General features: G+C 38.9%; 1 protein-coding gene and 1 non-coding gene across 2 annotated transcripts; both read left to right on the top strand.

Annotated features, from left to right (window-relative positions):
- The first annotated feature begins 90 nt into the window (after window positions 1–90).
- trnas-gcu lies at window positions 91–172 on the top strand. Its single transcript has one exon. It is a non-coding gene; the product is annotated as a tRNA-Ser (tRNA).
- A 486-nt stretch (window positions 173–658) lies between these two features.
- Window positions 659–14635, top strand: lrrc56 (leucine rich repeat containing 56). The gene is made up of 13 exons (XM_047596791.1): window positions 659–768; window positions 980–1157; window positions 2496–2583; window positions 2992–3052; window positions 5378–5474; window positions 6786–6983; window positions 9837–10014; window positions 10096–10350; window positions 10882–10949; window positions 11249–11391; window positions 12483–12658; window positions 12798–13077; window positions 14316–14635. Exons 2-13 carry the CDS (start codon window positions 993–995, stop codon window positions 14512–14514), a joined length of 1908 nt encoding a protein of 635 aa, XP_047452747.1. The 5' UTR covers window positions 659–768; window positions 980–992; the 3' UTR covers window positions 14515–14635.
- Window positions 14636–15923: the final 1288 nt, after the last annotated feature.

Genomic DNA, 15923 nt, shown 5'->3' with positions numbered 1-15923 from the left:
AAAGAAAAAAAACAACTTCACCAAAAGGAGAAAACCAACGTCAACGGGTGACGCAATATCTTTGTGATGCAATAGAGTGCGGCGTTCAGTGACGAGGTGGCCGAGTGGTTAAGGCGATGGACTGCTAATCCATTGTGCTCTGCACGCGTGGGTTCGAATCCCATCCTCGTCGTAAAAGTTTCCTTTTGTACAAGCTCCTTTTTACGGGGGCATCAAAGCTACCGTGACTTTCCGTGGAAAGATGATGTAATTGAATTAATCATGTCGTCATTGTTCTGTTATTGATTAACACAATTATTGTTGTATCTGAACCAGGAAATAAAATGCCCTTGCAATTCAGATAAACGTGGTAGAAATTATTCTAACTGCAGATAGAATAGTAATTGATGTTCAATATAATCGCATAACACATAGATTTCCGAAAGACGTTCTCACAACGAGCATTTGAATGCAGCACCAGGCAGTCGGTGATTTACAGAAACAAATAATTTTTATACATAATACATTTATTTATTTATTGAATAATGTCAATGGGAAAATTATTAACCAAGTGGTTGCCTCAAGAGCTACAAATCTACGTTCCTTTGAAGGCGTCTGAAATATTTCACGCGTGAACTACGTTTCCCAGCGTGCCACGGGTCTGTTAGCGCCGTATCCAGGAAGTTGTGGGCGGTTGTCAAGCAAACTTCTGCAGCGCCTGTGGGCTCTGTAGTATGTTTGTATGTAAATATAGAGACTTTCTGTTTGGACTGAGCAGTTCTCCAACAGGTAAAACGTGAATTTTAAGAAGAAGAAAGAAAAAAAAACATAAAGTACGTTTATTAGAAATCGGTGTGTCGAGAAAAATATTAATCTAATTCTCCTTAACGACAGCGTCGGCAGTTAACGTTAGTGTGTTATGCTAACTTAAAGCTAGCAAGGAAGAAGACGTGGTTGTGGACATTGTTATCACTGTATATGTTGATGTTTATTATTTTAGCTAAACGTGAGAGATGAGTTGCTGTCACGGGTCCGAGCCCCAGGAGGTCCGGCCTGGTACCGCACGGATCCTGGTGACTGAGCTCAGTGGTTCCGGCTACATCAACCCAACTCCTGCAACGAAACCCTGCGAGGACTCTCAGGAGGCTGTGGAGCTGTACCTCTCTCCAGAGAAGCTGGTAAGATAAAAAAAAAAACACTGATAGTATGTGTGTGTGTGTGTGTGTGTGTGTGTGTAGGCTATATATATATATAAATAGATGGTGGTGTGAAAATACGTCAGACTTTATTTATAGACTTTATTTATAGAGCACTTTCCATATCTATCTATATATACTGCTACTGAGCCAGTAAAAGAGATAAAAAACAAACAAACAACAACAACAACAACAAAACATAATAAATGAGTCTTGAGTTGTTGCTAAGGGTGGAACAACCAGTTATTAGGGTGCGCGCACTTTTTCATACAGGGTCATGTAGTTTGGGATTTTGTTTTCCCTTATTAATAAAAAAAACCTTCATTTAAAAACAGCATTTTGTTTCTATTTGTGTTGTTCTTGGCTAATATTAAAAATACTTTGATAATATTAACACTCAGGCATTTTTTGAGAGATCAAAAAATGTATTTATAATGGAAGTCAATGGGACATTTTTGTCCGCTAAGGTTAATAATTTTAAATCAAAAACAAATAATCCAATCAAGTCAATATTTTAGATAATCTTGGTCATAACCAAGACTGATCTGAAAAATACGTCCCAGCTACCCAACATTTTATGGAAAATACCTAATTTTTCACGTTTTTTTTTTTTAAGTGAACAGTCATCAAGTAATCAAACTGGCATTTAAAGGGTTAAAATTCCTCAAAATGATTGAATTTTTGGTATTAATCCGATCAGTGTTTATAGCAGTTTTTGGACATGGACGTTTTTGTCCACTAAGGTCACAAGAGGGTAGTAATTTTTTTCACACTGTTCTGTTGACCTATTATAATAATAATAATAATAATTATTATTATTTTTTGGATTTCAAAATTTGTGTAGAGACAGAATAAAATGTACCATATGCACTAACGCAGCCAAATAAGGAAAATTTCGCCCAAATGGACAAAAATGTCCCTAAGGTTGCCTGATGCCTGAGGGTTAAACATTTAACTGTAACAAACATGCAAAAAAATAAAATAAAAAGAACAAGGATATCTGTTTATTTGTAGTGTATTTGCATAGTTTATTTTTCAGTTGTCTGTGGACACTGGGGTTGCGGACTAGTGCTGCACATATGAATGTTTATATTACGATATTATCTATTAAATATTTTCTCTCGACGCCTTCTCCCATGCCCCCATTAAACTGCTTTATCAAAAATAATCAGGCTTCTTAAACCATATATTAAAAAGCCGCGGGAATATTATTTAAGGTAATGGCTGAACGGGTGAAACAATGTCGAGCAAAAAGCACAATCAAGCTCATTATGTCGGCACAGGTCAGCTGATAAAATGTTAATTTCCCGTCCCCTCCAGGAATCCCTGTGTGGAACTCGGGACCTCTCTCATGTGACCTCGCTGGAGGTCTGTGTAGATACCCAGGAAAACTCACTGGGTAACATTGGTAAGATATATACAGTATTGTACAGTACAGTTTTATCACGTTGGTTTAATCGTTTGTTATGTTTTCATGCAGCCAAGGCTGCAAGCGCAGTAACTTTTATTGCATGTTTAACTTCAAATTAGGTTAATCACGTGGATTATGGCAGGTGAACCACCGAGCATGCGAGTTGACTGAGCTGTGTTGACTGTAAACACAATAGTCCTCAGAAAAACCCAGATTGCCCAATGAGTCCCAACATGACCTGAGCGCTGCCTGTACATGCACCGTCGTCAGTCTCTGCTATTTAAACTAACTGAGGCCCGAACGCCTGATTAAATTAATCTGGAAATTACGAGACAGAAATTCAATTAAAAGCATGTTACATGAAAGAAAGAGAGAAATGTCTTTGTTTATGTGATCATCTCGTAGGTGCCTACTTGCCCAGGTTAGCGCGCCTCAAAATGAACAACAGCGTGATTATGTCAGTGAGGTAAGTTACGTCACATTTATACCACCTCCTTGTTTTTTTCCTCATCTTCATGCTTCAAAGGAAAATTCCCTGATGGAATATTACAGATAAAGAATTAGCGGCCGAGCAAAATTTGTATTTGTGCTTTTATGTTTCTTTAGTAACTTAAAGAGAACTGTAATTTGACCCAGGTAGAGATGTGGTGTTGGACACCATAAAAAGACAATGTCAGCTTAACCTCCTGAGACCTGAGCTTTTGTTTATTATGCATTTTTAATTACTTTTTATTTGGGATTAATATCAACCAATGAATTCATCTTTATTTATAAAGCACTTTAGAAACAACACAGTCATACATCAGGAAAGATAAAAAGACTAAACCATAAAACAAGAAAACAGATTAAACAATATTAAAATTATAAAACAATAAAAACAGCAAGAGCTAACATTGTGAGAAAAAAACAGTAAATATAATAGGACCTAAGAACTATAAAAACTAAGCATCGTCTTTGAACAAGAAATAGTTTTGGGGGGAAAAATTACGTCCTCATGTGTGGACACAGGGATTATTTCACTCAATATTATAATAAAGTATGTAACAAAATATAAAATATATGTCTATTTTCATGTCTGATCTCTTGTGTAAAAGCAGAATGTCCTCAATCAAGTACTTGCTACTTTTGTGTGTAACATTGAAGTAGAAACTTTATTAAACATAAATAAACAAGTTTCACCTTTAAAATTTGATGAGGTTTTGTACCTTGTCCACTTTTTGTTGCGTGATTACCTGTAGAATGAATCACCTGAAATGCACCGCTATCATGTTTTTACACGACTAATCTAGTCTAGTCTGATCTAGTCATGAGGATAAAAGTTCAAATGAAGCAGAATAAGAAGACAAACCTAAAAACATCCCCGTATGAGGACGCAGGGTCTCAGGAGGTTAAAACAGTTTGCACGGAGGTGTAGGTCTCCGCTCTGCTTCAGGTAAAGTACATATGCAGGTGCATGTTGCAGCTTGTAAACTGGATACCAGCAGATGTGATGTTTAGTAGTAGAGATAGATGTGTGTGGAGAACAGGTTCGACCACCTGCCCCCACAATGGGACACGGGGTTTGGGGCGTATCAGTTTTCAAATTCAACAGGAAAAATAATAAATAAATAATAGAATTAAACACATGCACAAACGTGCAATATCCTGCTGAGACCTGGGCTTTAGTTTGGTATGTATGCATTTTTTAATTTCTCCATTTGTCTTTATTTGGGATTAGTGGCAGAAACTAAGCATCGTGTTTGAACAGGAAGTCGTTTTTGTGAAAGAAATACGTCCTCGTGTGTGGACACAGGGATTATTTCACTCAATATTATAATAAAGTATGTAACAAAAAAGTAGTGCATTTCAGATCATAGCTTCATAAAGAACACAAGACATCAGAGTAATTTATTCATTTATTTTAAACTCTGAAGTATATTGAGGTAGCAGCCTCATGTATTACATAGCCGAGCTAATACAACAACAGAAAAACCAGAGACACAATTCTCCATTTGTCTTTATTTGGGATTAGTGGCAACTGGAAACTGAGCATCGTGTTTGAACAGGAAGTCGTTTTTGGAAAAGAAATACGTCCTCGTGTGTGGACACAGGGATTATTTCACTCAATATTATGATAAAGTATGTAACAAAATACACAAAAACGGTTAATTTTCATGTCTGAACAGACCTGTGCAAAAAGCAGAATTACAAATAATCAATGTATTAGCGAAATTATAGCTTGTTGCTGTTGATAGAATTAGTTTCAACCGTAAAATCTGACAACGAATCATCCTGCTATCGTGTCTTTACACCAACAAGTATCAAGTTAACAGGATAAAAGTTGAAACGAAGCAGAATAAGAAGCTGCCACAAACCTAAACACTTAACATGTGAAGACGCAGGGTCTCCGGAGGTTAAAACGCCGTCCGTCTAAAGGACAGGTGGTGAATCTTGCAAGAGCACGTTGCAAAAACTGCTAAAGGGATAATTAAGTGCGAGCAGAATGACAGAGCGCTGTCCGCCCCACCCTGAGAGCAGCAGAGCAGACCCAGCCGGACGTGCACTGCCTCTGATAGCATTTCCTGCTCTGGGCTGTGGGAGCTCAAGTGGAGAGGGTGTTTTCTGGGTTGCAGATACGCTTCTCGTTGAGTCAGGGTGTGCTGTAGAGACAAGTGGGAGTCAGAGGAGACTGCACTGAGGGAAGAGAAAAGAATTGGCCAGGAGTCAGGATAGCCATTTCCCATGATTCACTGTGTTGTGTAACTCCCCTTCACAGCCTCTAAATCAAGTTTGTGCTATTTTGTCTCCTTAGAGACCTGGGAACCACCCTCTCCCACCTGCAGGTGCTGTGGATGTCTCGCTGTTGCCTACGAGACCTGGATGGCATTTCCACTTTCTCCTCTCTTAAGGTAGACGTGTTGAGTTTACAGGTGGCTCAGGGAGCAAATGAAGCAATTTCTGGATATTTATTTATTTTAAGTTTTAGCATGATTGATGCACTGGTGACCTGTTTTTACACAGCACAGATTTCCTTTCCAATCCGATACAGAGTAAAATTCAGACTGGTATCGGTGATATCAATCCGATACCGATACTTTGTGTGAATTCATCCTAATGTGTCTGGTAAACCTAAAAAATCATCATAGCTTCATAAAGAACACAAGACATCAGAGTAATTTATTTATTTATTTTAAACTCTGAAGTATATTGAGGTAGTGGCCTCATTTACTATGTAGCTGAGATAATACAACAACAGAAAAACCAAACAGAGACACAATCATACAAAATATGAGAAAATAGTGTTTCAAACACTAAAAAAAAACAACAAATAAATAAGACCATTAAAATAAATTATTCTTTAACTATTAAGAACGACTATAAAATGAAAACTTGCATCTTAATTACTCTTTGTTATGATTTAACCTGAGGTGTGTGTCTATGTTGTGTTGCCACAACTCAATAGTTTAGTTACTTTCCTACATTACCTCCAGTGACTGAAGTATCAGAAGTATCGATATTTCAGTATCGATCCGCACATCAGTATTACACAGTAAATTATATATATAAAAATAATAATAATAATAATAATAATATTAAAAAAAATAAATTATGTAGCAATATAATACAAATTAGTTGTGACCTCTGGCATCTGGCATTTTCTCTACTTATTTGGTAGGAGTGGGAAAAAATATCGATATGGCGATATATATCGCAATATTTTTTCCTCCGATACAATATTGATTTTGAATATCTTAATATTGATTTTAAAAGAACAAGTCCAGCCTACACCTACAGCCCTACAGCTGACGTTTGGAGGCGCTTTGGCTTGCAAATGGAAGAAGGAACGAATTTAAATATGCAGTTTGCAAACTGTGTTTTGACATTTACGTGGGAAGAAACACGTGCAATAAATAGGAAACGGATCATTTCAATCAATATTGGTTTTTGATGCAGTTTGTTCAATGAATTATCACTGTCATATGGTGCACATACATACAACTTGTATTTTAAACTGCATTTAAAATTTCTTAGTGAACTATCTAGAATATCTCAATATCATAAAATCGCAATAATGTATCGTGATACGTATCGTATCGTATCGTATCGTATCGTATCGTATCGTATCGTATCGTGAAGTCCTTTCCAATACTCACCCCTCCTATTTGCCATCTATTGTCTATTTTCTGCCACTATCTGTATTTTCCATCCTCTTTCCTCAGGAGCTGTACGTGTCCTATAACCATGTGTCAGAACTTGGCCCGGTTGGGATGTTGGAGAATCTGGAGCTGTTAGACCTGGAAGGGAATGAGGTGGACGACCTAGTCCAGGTTCAGTATCTGGGTTTGTGTAGCAAACTCCAGACACTCACCCTGGAGGGAAACCCCGTGTGTTTACACCCGAACCAAACTTCCTCCGAGGTAAGGCTCAGATTATGTGCAAATATTTATGCTTTTTATTTCACCAGATCAGTCTTTGTCCTTTATAATTCTGGAGACACAGATATGTCTAATCCACCAAAGATTTCGCAACCTTTCTGCAGTACCTGTTGAGGACTTATGTTACTAAAGTCTCACTAAATCTTTAATATTCAATGATTTATCTTTTTATTGGTTATTCCAATATTGTCTTGGCCAGTAATCTAAACTGGAACCAATTCTTCTCTTGCAGAAAAGGAGCGGTGAGAATTTTTTTTTTGTTCCAAGAAGTCATTCAGTACACTTGCTTACTTAATATTTATCAAATAAACAAACTCACCCCCATTTTTTAATAACTTCTTTATAGTCAGTAATCAATTTCATAAGTATCCAAACCCTCGATCACCTACCACACCACCAAAATTAAGTTTAACATCCAGAGGTCCCAGGATATGAAGTTTCACTCTTCATTAGGTTAAACTTTCTCCAAGGTTATATAAAAATTCTGCCTCTGTTTTCTCTCTTGTTTTTTTTTTTTTTTTTCTTAAGTTAGAGGCTAACTGTTATTTTGGGGAGCCTACTGGGGGATTTTTGGGGTTTCCCTGTTATGCATTTAAAAAAAAAATAAAAAAATCACTTCCTTATTGTTACTGTACTTCCATTATTGTCACTGTGCTTTCACCTGTCATATCCTCCTGAGACCTGAGCTTTTTCATTTCTCCATTTCTCTTTATTTAGGATCAGTTCTTGCTAATTAGCTATTATTATAACTCGTTACAATTGATAGAACTTGCGTGTAATAATTAAACTAGTTAATAAAGAAGTTTGAATTGTAAAATTTGTTGAGGTTTTGCACATTTTTGCACGTTTGTTACGTGATCGACTGTAGAATTTAATTGCCCGCTATCATGTTTTTACACCAACTAGAATCTAGTGAAGAGGATATAAGTTTCAATGAAGCAGAACAAGCTGCCACAAACCTAAAACTTAACGTCCCCATATGAGGACGCAGGGTCTCAAGAGGCTAAAAGGTACCGAATAAATGATGGAAAGAAAAAAGAAATATGCTTAAAATCCTGAAAGAAGAGTGCGACTTGAAGCGACCGAGTGCTGCAGCGAGGCTCTGAGGGACAGTAGTTTGGCAAGAGATGAAAAACAAAACAGAACGGTTGGAGTTGAATAAAGCTTGAGCAAGGAGCCTGGGCAGAGTTCCTGGAAAGGAAGTGTCGTATTCAGATGATGTTGTAAAAAGCTAAATGCAACTTGTGGTCGTGAACGTTCAGTAGTCTGCGTGTGCTGCTTAAGCATCAGAGCGTAAATGTGATCGAATCGCTGCGTATGTTGATGTTCAGCGCTACAGACAGGAGACATCGTGCCACCGACGTAATGTCTTATTATTACATTACAGGGCTCAGTCTGAAAACCAGTCGATGCATTATTAATCTGATGTACATGTCCGTCACCGTGTAGCCGGGCGCTCGATACAAGCTGCATTTCCAGCACCGTGTGTGAGCTGTGAGGTTTCTTTCTTTTTTTTTTTTTTTTGGGCCACTGTGAATGTGTTTATTTACACCCACCAGCAGAGCATTAATTAGGAAACTGGGGCAATGGAGGGAGACGCTGAGCTGAATATGCATTAGGCCCCGCGCTTTGTAGTGGCTGAGGGGTTCTAGGATGTGCTCTCTTGCCAAACTATCACTCCTCCAGCTCTGTGCCTTCCCATCGCACACACACATCCGCTCACTTCCTCTCGCTTAGACCTCATTCTCCTCCTCCTTTCTCTTCTGTTTCCCCCTCGCCAGCCTCTTTTTCATTCACTGCATCTGCGGTGGTTCGGTGGAGGCCTAATTTGATCACTTACAATCTGCAGCTTAAAACCGAATGCAAAAACATCTTGATGCACAGCTAACATGCATCATTTTAATTTTAATTTTACCTTTGGACTCTGTATATACTTTAGCCAGTATCATAGTATCATGACCTCCTCTCATCTCCTTTACAACATATCCTGTTTTCTAACGCACTGGACCTGCAACACAGTGTGTACCTTTGTAAAAAGAAACACACTATCATTTATATTAGAAGTGAAGTGCAATGATCTGGTTATTAAATTTATAATTATTTGTATTATTCTTTGAGGGGAGTTGCTCCTAAAACATTTTTGTGTCTGTGTCAGGCTGCATCCTGCTGGGGATGGAGTGTCATGTCTATGGGCAGTTACCTTGAAGAAGTAATCCGATTACTGATTACTCCTTTAAAAACATGTCGTTGTTTTGTTTTTTAATCAAAAATGCAGCATTTCCTCTACAACACACACTCAACCAACGCCTTGACTTAGAGACTTTGAAGCCTCTAAAGAGTTGTTACATTTTGTTATAGTTTGAAAATGTTAGTTATTCGTGCATTTTTACAGTTTTTTTCTTTTCTTTTCTCCAAGCTGCTCCTCTAACCACCACTCCAGTGGCTGCATTTCCAGTCTCACCTCTCTCCTCCATCCATTTTAGTTTACGTCTGTGTCTCTGTGTGGTGTAAACACCCGAGTTCTCATGCTGAAAACACGACTTGTCGCATAAGTGACGTCGCTCTACGAGATGCAAAAAGAAAATATAAAATGGGAAAAATAGTAACGCACAGTAACTTGGATAAGCAACTTTAATGTGGTTTAGAAATAGTAACGCATGGTCTAGTATAATCTAGTGTAGTATGGTGCTACATGTCTGAGTAACATCCACATGAATCCAAAAGTTTCCCAGCAGATCATTGAACTTTTTAAATGGGTTTAAATGTTGTTCACCTGGTGGTTTTAATGTTAATTACTGTATGCTATTAAATGAACTCTCTCTGTCTTCTAACCAGGCGCTGGACTATAGCTACAGAGCAGCAGTGAGGGAGTTGATCCCTCAGCTGCGTTACCTGGATGAAGTGGAGGTGGAGGAGGACAAGCTGAGCTGCTGTAGCTCCATGGGAGAAGACTGGGACATTCTGCGAAACTGCATCAGAGACAGCAACTCCACTCAGGCTGCTACTGACGACGGTGTGTGTGTGTGTGTGTGTGTGTGTGTGTGTGTGTGAGGTCAGTGCAGTCAGTGTGTTTAATGTCTTTTTGTCTTTGTAGAGGAGACAGCAGAGAGTGCACGTCCTTACAGCAGATGTAGCTCCGCCAGCCGCCCTCCCTGCAGCCTCTCCTTGGTCGGGTCCGTGGCATCAGCCGGCTCCAGACCACAAACCGGCTCCAGACCACAAACCGGCTCCATACCACGGACAGCGACGACCAGACCCGGAGTCCTCTCCCCTCCTGGGTCCAGACCCGGTTCTGCAGACTCTGCAGATCCAGCAGCGGTGGAAGAAGAAAGTAGCGCTCTGACGCATGGTTAGACTCCCTGGACATTATGTTATATATGTATTTTGATCAGCAAACAGCAAACACAGTCGTATATCAGAGAGAGTCTGACCAACTCAAATCATGGCGCCATGTTTGCTACATCAGAGGTTAGATTCTACAGTGTAACTCTATGTTGAAATAAATGTCTTATTTTCAACATTAACGGTCCTCACTTAAATATCCCAGCGTCTACTTCCTTTAAATATCTTAAATGAGCTGTAAAATGCTTTGTAGCCCAATCACCTCATCAGTCATGGAGCTGTGTTTACCTTCTCCTCAGCCTCCGTGTTCATCCATCACCGTTAAAAGGAGTCAGAATCAGTTAAATTCACAGTATATATGACTCTAGCTGCTATTTTTCTAAGCCTTTAGTCTAGATAACTAGTTGGCCAGACTCTCTCTAATACACAGCTCTGCCTCTTGGTGCTCAACAGCGCCACCAAGTGGATTTAATTGCGTTATTAAACATTAAACAGTGACGCCTCGGTTCATCTCTCTGTGGATTTTTTTTTTTTTAAGGAGCTGGAAAGATCCTGTTCTGTGGAAACCCCGTCCTCGCAATCCGAGCAAGGCGAGAAAAGCTGAGGGTAAGGGACAGCGCAGCTTCTCCACAACACATGTCAATAAAATCCCCTGAACCAGTTCATCATCTCTGCCAAATGTCGCTTCCCGAACTGCACAGTCTTTAATGTCAACTAAGAGGAACAACAGGCTTTATGGGCTTTGACAGAGCAGCAGCTCATCCCTTTAATGTCATGGTGGTATAAACAGAAGGACAGAAACCTGAGAGGACAGGCCCAGGGAGGGGAGGGGAGGGGGGCATATGTGATGTGTGAATCCCTCTGCTTTATAAATATTCTTCTCCTGCCTCTTGTTCACCAATCAGACGGCCCCGAGCAGATCCAGCTCCGCCCCCCGTGACCTGCCCATCCACGTCCCAGAACACACCTACGACCTGGAGGAGCCCGACGCCAGCGAACGCGTCAACGTGTTCGCGGAGCTCAGAGCCTGGAGGCAGCAGCACAGCAGGTTTCCCTCTCTTTATCAGTCTACATTTAATTCTATATGTAAATCACTCTTCACTTATTCTGGCAAATGTGACTTAGTGTGTGGAGGCAAACTGAGGGAACAATAGAACCAACGTACAAAGGAAGAAAGAATATTAATGAATATTAAAGCATAATAATAATATTATTAAAACCACTGAAAGAACTGACTCAACAAACCCTTTAATCTCTGTTACATTAAACACTTATGAATATTATAAACATTTAATGGTTTAATTGTTGATCTAAGAATCTTTCCATCCATCCATCCATCCATCCATCCATCCATCCATCCATCCATCCATCCATCCATCCATCCATCCATCCATCCATCCATCCATTCACCTTTCCATCCATTCCACCCATCCTCCATCTCCATCCATCCATCCATCATCCATCCATCCATCCATCCATCCATCCATCCATCCATCTGTCTTTCCATCTTTCCATCCATCCATCCATCCATCCATCCATCCATCCATCCATCCATCCATCCATCCATCCATCCATCCATCCATCCATCCATCCATCTGTCTTTCCATCCATCCATCCATCCATCCATCCATCCATCCATCCATCCATCCATCTGTCTTTCCATCTTTCCATCCATCCATCCATCTTTCCATCCATCCATCCATCCATCCATCCATCCATCCATCCATCCATCCATCCATCTGTCTTTCCATCCATCCATCCATCCATCCATCCATCCATCCATCCATCCATCCATCCATCCATCTGTCTTTCCATCATCCATCCATCCATCCATCCATCTGTCTTTCCATCTTTCCATCCATCCATCCATCCATCCATCCATCCATCCATCCATCCATCCATCCATCCATCTGTCTTTCCATCCATCCATCCATCCATCCATCCATCCATCCATCCGTCTTTCCATCCATCTGTCTTTCCATCCATCCATCCATTCATCTTTACCTCCATCTGTCTTTCCATCTTTCCATCCATCCATCCATCCATCCATCCATCCATCCATCCGTCTTTCCATCTGTCTTTCCATCCATGTTGACCTCATTTTAAATCCGTGTCGTTCTTTCCTTCGTTCTCTTCCAGTCGTCTTCAGGCCATAGAGAGAGAACGTTCCCCACAGGTCCTGACCATTCAGCATGGAGAGGAGGAGGAGGAGGAGGAGGAGGAGGAGGAGGAGGATAGTGAAGAGGAGGATGGTTTCAGTGGTGGGAGGAGTGATGAAGAACAAGCTGATTGTTCTGTCCAGTCTCTGTCTCCAGGTAACGTTCTCCTCTTTCTCTCAGTGAGTTTAATTAAAGATCAGTACTAATGATCTGGACCTAATTAATGATTAAACCCACACTACAAACTAAACCTTCCAGGTGACGACTTTGTTGTTGTTGTTGTTGTTGTTTTCAGACCTCAGAGACGTCTTATCTCTGGACGTGTCTCCACTCACCCCGTCCCCAGACGCCGCGTCGTCTCCTTCACCTCCTCTCGGTGTCAAACGTAAACTACCTGCGATCCGTGCGCGTCGGCTTCGTCTGAGCCAGGCCACCACAGAGGAAGACTGCAGGAGAGAACGGGGCTCCTCTGAAACTGGGTTACAGACGAATACGTCGCCCTCTTCTGCACTCGTACCCCACCCACCTCCACCTGCACCTCCACCTCCACCTGCAGCACGGGTCACAGAGTCACGGTACGGCAACCTTTATTTTTTTCAAACCATCGACACCATCAAAAGCAAGTGCAAGTCGCATCAGTTTCCAACAACAATATAAAACAATTCAAAACAAAAAATAATAATCTAGTTTGAGAAAGGACAGGATGAATTATTACACATAAGAACAAAATAAAAATCATTTGTTATATTTAACATAATAAACATAATTAAGAATTTTTACAATTTCTGTGTCTAAAATAAAATGCTTTAAAACTTATCAAAAAAACGTATTCTGTCTGTCTATTCCATCAAAAAAGTAGAAAAAAATATTAACATATGCCAGTTTTAAGGCTTTTTTGAAGAAGACACTTTTGTCCCTTAACATTTTTTTTTAATCGGCCATTACAAAAAAAAATAAAATTAAAAAATAATCCAGCAAAATCAGTGTTGCTACTAATCATTGTCATGTCCAAGGCTCTAATAATCTGCCTAAGAAAAATCCACTTTCAATTTAGATTATTGAAAAAAATTCTTTTTTTTTTTCACAAACACTGGCATATAAAGGGTTAAAATTCAGAAAATAATCATACTTTTGGTTTTTGGGATTAGTACTTGAAGTGGATTAAAAGATTTATGTTAATATTAATATAAAAAAATATTAACATATGCCATTTTTAAGGCAATTTTGAAGAGGACACTTTTGTCCCTTAATGGTAACAACGTAAAAATTGTTTTAATCAGACACTACAAAAAAAATCCGTGCTGCTACTAATCATTGACGTTTCCAAAGCTCTAATAATCTCCCCAAGAAATATCCACTTTCAATTTAGATTATTGAAAATATTCCAATTTGTGTGTGTTGTTTACTTTTTCAAAAAAATGTGTGATGCCTTCACAAAAACTGACATATGAAAGGTTAAAAGTGAAAAAAATAATCAAACTTTTGGTATTTATGATTAGTATCGAAGTGGATTAAAGATTTATGTAAAAAGAAAAAAGTAGAAAATAACATTAACATTTTTAAGACGTTTTTGAAGAGGACACTTTTGCCCCTTAATGGTAACAACGTAACAATTTTAAAATCAGGTATGATTTCATTGCTTTGCCTTATTGCTTTTTCTTGTAGTATTTCCCCAAACATCTACACATACATACATTTGTTATAGTCTGAAAATGTTAGTGAGTTGTGTATTTTTACAGTTTAAATTAATGTTTTTAGGTAAGATTTACGCCGTATGTATGTGAGGCATTAACAAAACTCGCCTCTCTTTCAGCGTGGAGAGGAATTTATCCGGGGTACAGTCGGGCCGCAGACACAAGACGTCAAAAAACCTTGAAATATCTGCTCTCGCTCGGCCTCACACGGCCATGGCAGCTCTACAAAAACACCACCTCCACCAGCAGCAGCAGCAGCAGCAGCAGCAGCCGCACCGTGTGCTCCAGCCCTGCAGGGGGAGCTCACACCCAGACTGACCAGACTTACATGGAGCAGCATGACTTGTGTGACTGCTCCATTGAAGCCGTTCCCCTTATTTGACTCATCAGTCAGTCATGACTCATCATTCACACCCTGCTCACTTGTATTTTTAGATGTGCTCCCTCTTTTTTTTTTTTTGAGGGGTGGGGGGTGGTGGGGTGGGATGGGTGGGTCATTGAAAGTGCACTTGTTGGGACTCACCAATGCACCAGTGAACTCATCGCTGACAGGGCATTAAAATTGAGGAGCTGCTGGACTCAGTGTACTGACACGTGCCTTTTTTAGATGGGATGAAAATGTTGAAAGGTGCCATTAATGTCGTCGGTTTAACACATGAGGCCTCGTGTTTTAACCATTAAAAAGCAACTGGAGTCAGTTTCACACTTTCTTTCATTTGTGGTTTATTCCAAACATGCAAATGTTATGTATAGATGTGCAAATAAACAGTAATGATAATACAAAAAAAAAAAAAAACAGTTGGTAAAATCTTAAAAATATTTTTTTTAAAAAAAAGCAATAAAATTTTACATTAAAAATTAGTTGTTTTTCTCCCTCTTCCTTTTACATTTTACATTACTCTTTAATATTTATATAAACAGTTATTAATTAGTTAGTTATTATACACAGTATTCATATACAGATACATATATTCATAGTATGCACTAAATACACACATATACTATTTATATATAAATGATATGTGAGTAATTAATAATATAAATGTAAACAACAATAAATACCTGGTGACAACCATTAACCGTCATCACTGTAACTTGGGAAAAATAGTGTTTTTGAAGTGGTTTGAGTTTGGATACTTCATTTTAGCTCCGTCAAACTCGTTTTACTTCATGAACTAAGTGTTTACATTTCATGAACTGTAATATCACAAAACATGTCATGAACAAGTGCAATTTCTGTGTATTTCTATGTCTCAGTGTTGTGTTAAGTTTGCACCTGTTTTGTTTTTTATTTGTTTGACATATAAATAAACTGAAAAAGGACAAAATCATACAGGATAAATGTTTTTTTTAAGAAAACAACAACAATAACAACAAAATGTGTGAAGTGTGGATAGAAACCTGTAGAAACCTGTATAATAATATTTAAAACCGGGAGATAAATCAAAAACAAATGTACAAACTTGAAGACTTCAAGCACATTCATCCATCCACTAGATCCTCTGGTGATCCACTTTTTTCCTCCAGACACCGGTGGTCTGAATTCACGCAACGTGTAAAGTTTTGTAGAGGTCTATGATATCTGTGGTGTAATACTGTCAAATTGTCACTTGAGGGCACCGTGTGGAAACATTCAATCAGAACCACAATCACCACGAGATTCAACTTTGTTTTTATTTTTTATTTTTCTGTTTTGTCACATCTATTGTAAAATTTAGACAAATTTA

The sequence above is a fragment of the Mugil cephalus genome, chromosome 10 (genome assembly GCF_022458985.1).
Source record: "Mugil cephalus isolate CIBA_MC_2020 chromosome 10, CIBA_Mcephalus_1.1, whole genome shotgun sequence".
In the NCBI taxonomy this organism is placed as follows: domain Eukaryota; kingdom Metazoa; phylum Chordata; class Actinopteri; order Mugiliformes; family Mugilidae; genus Mugil; species Mugil cephalus.
This window is presented reverse-complemented; position numbering and strand designations above follow the sequence as displayed.